Below are 628 nucleotides of genomic sequence, written 5' to 3'. Positions count from 1 at the left end.
GGAAAGACGGGACTATAGCAAAGGAATAGTAGCCAATAAGAATGATGGAAAGAAGGATAACAATAAAAGAAAGAATGAGACCAAGAAATGCGGCTTGGATAAGATGCAGGAAGCAGGAAAGCAGAATGTGGCAGTCCAGGTAAGCCTTTAGATCAAAGGCATACTGTGTCCTAGGCAGTACAAGGTTTGTGTCAGGGCAATAACTGCTTATATAGAGTACAGTAGAGTTGAAGTCTCACTGTGGGCCCTCCAGGTACAGCTAATGCACAAAAAAATAGAAACCTCTATTGCAAAGACTGTGCCTCTGAGATCTTTGGACCTGTGCCCATTTTCCTTGATGCTGTCTCAGTTTGTTGGGGAGAAAAAGGTAGGGAGCAATGAATGGGGATTTTGCTATGTTGTGTCCTGAAACAAGCAGCCTCTTAGCTGTTGTTCCACAGATTGTTCAGGCTACCAAGGCAGTTGGGATGGCCAGGTCTTAGTCATAATCTGTCTGTTGTGAAGGAACTGAGTACACTGCGTGTTTGGTTCAGCTGACTTGTGAACATTCAATAAATTAAACACATCACAAAAGCACCAAGTGCAATAAGATCCTCTGAACTCTGAGTGCACTCAGGTGGCCCTCTGT

General features: G+C 43.9%; 1 protein-coding gene across 1 annotated transcript in view; it reads left to right on the top strand.

Annotated features, from left to right (window-relative positions):
* SMG7 (SMG7 nonsense mediated mRNA decay factor) overlaps positions 1–628 on the top strand; it is a 34,458-nt gene that overhangs the window by 17,016 nt on the left and 16,814 nt on the right. The window contains 1 exon segment of the mRNA XM_010157382.1: positions 1–139. This exon segment is cut by the window's left edge and continues 17 nt beyond it. Coding sequence (XP_010155684.1) covers positions 1–139 — 139 coding nt within the window.

This window comes from Eurypyga helias, unplaced genomic scaffold, assembly GCF_000690775.1.
Source record: "Eurypyga helias isolate BGI_N326 unplaced genomic scaffold, ASM69077v1 scaffold2758, whole genome shotgun sequence".
Lineage (NCBI taxonomy): Eukaryota > Metazoa > Chordata > Aves > Eurypygiformes > Eurypygidae > Eurypyga > Eurypyga helias.
This window is presented reverse-complemented; position numbering and strand designations above follow the sequence as displayed.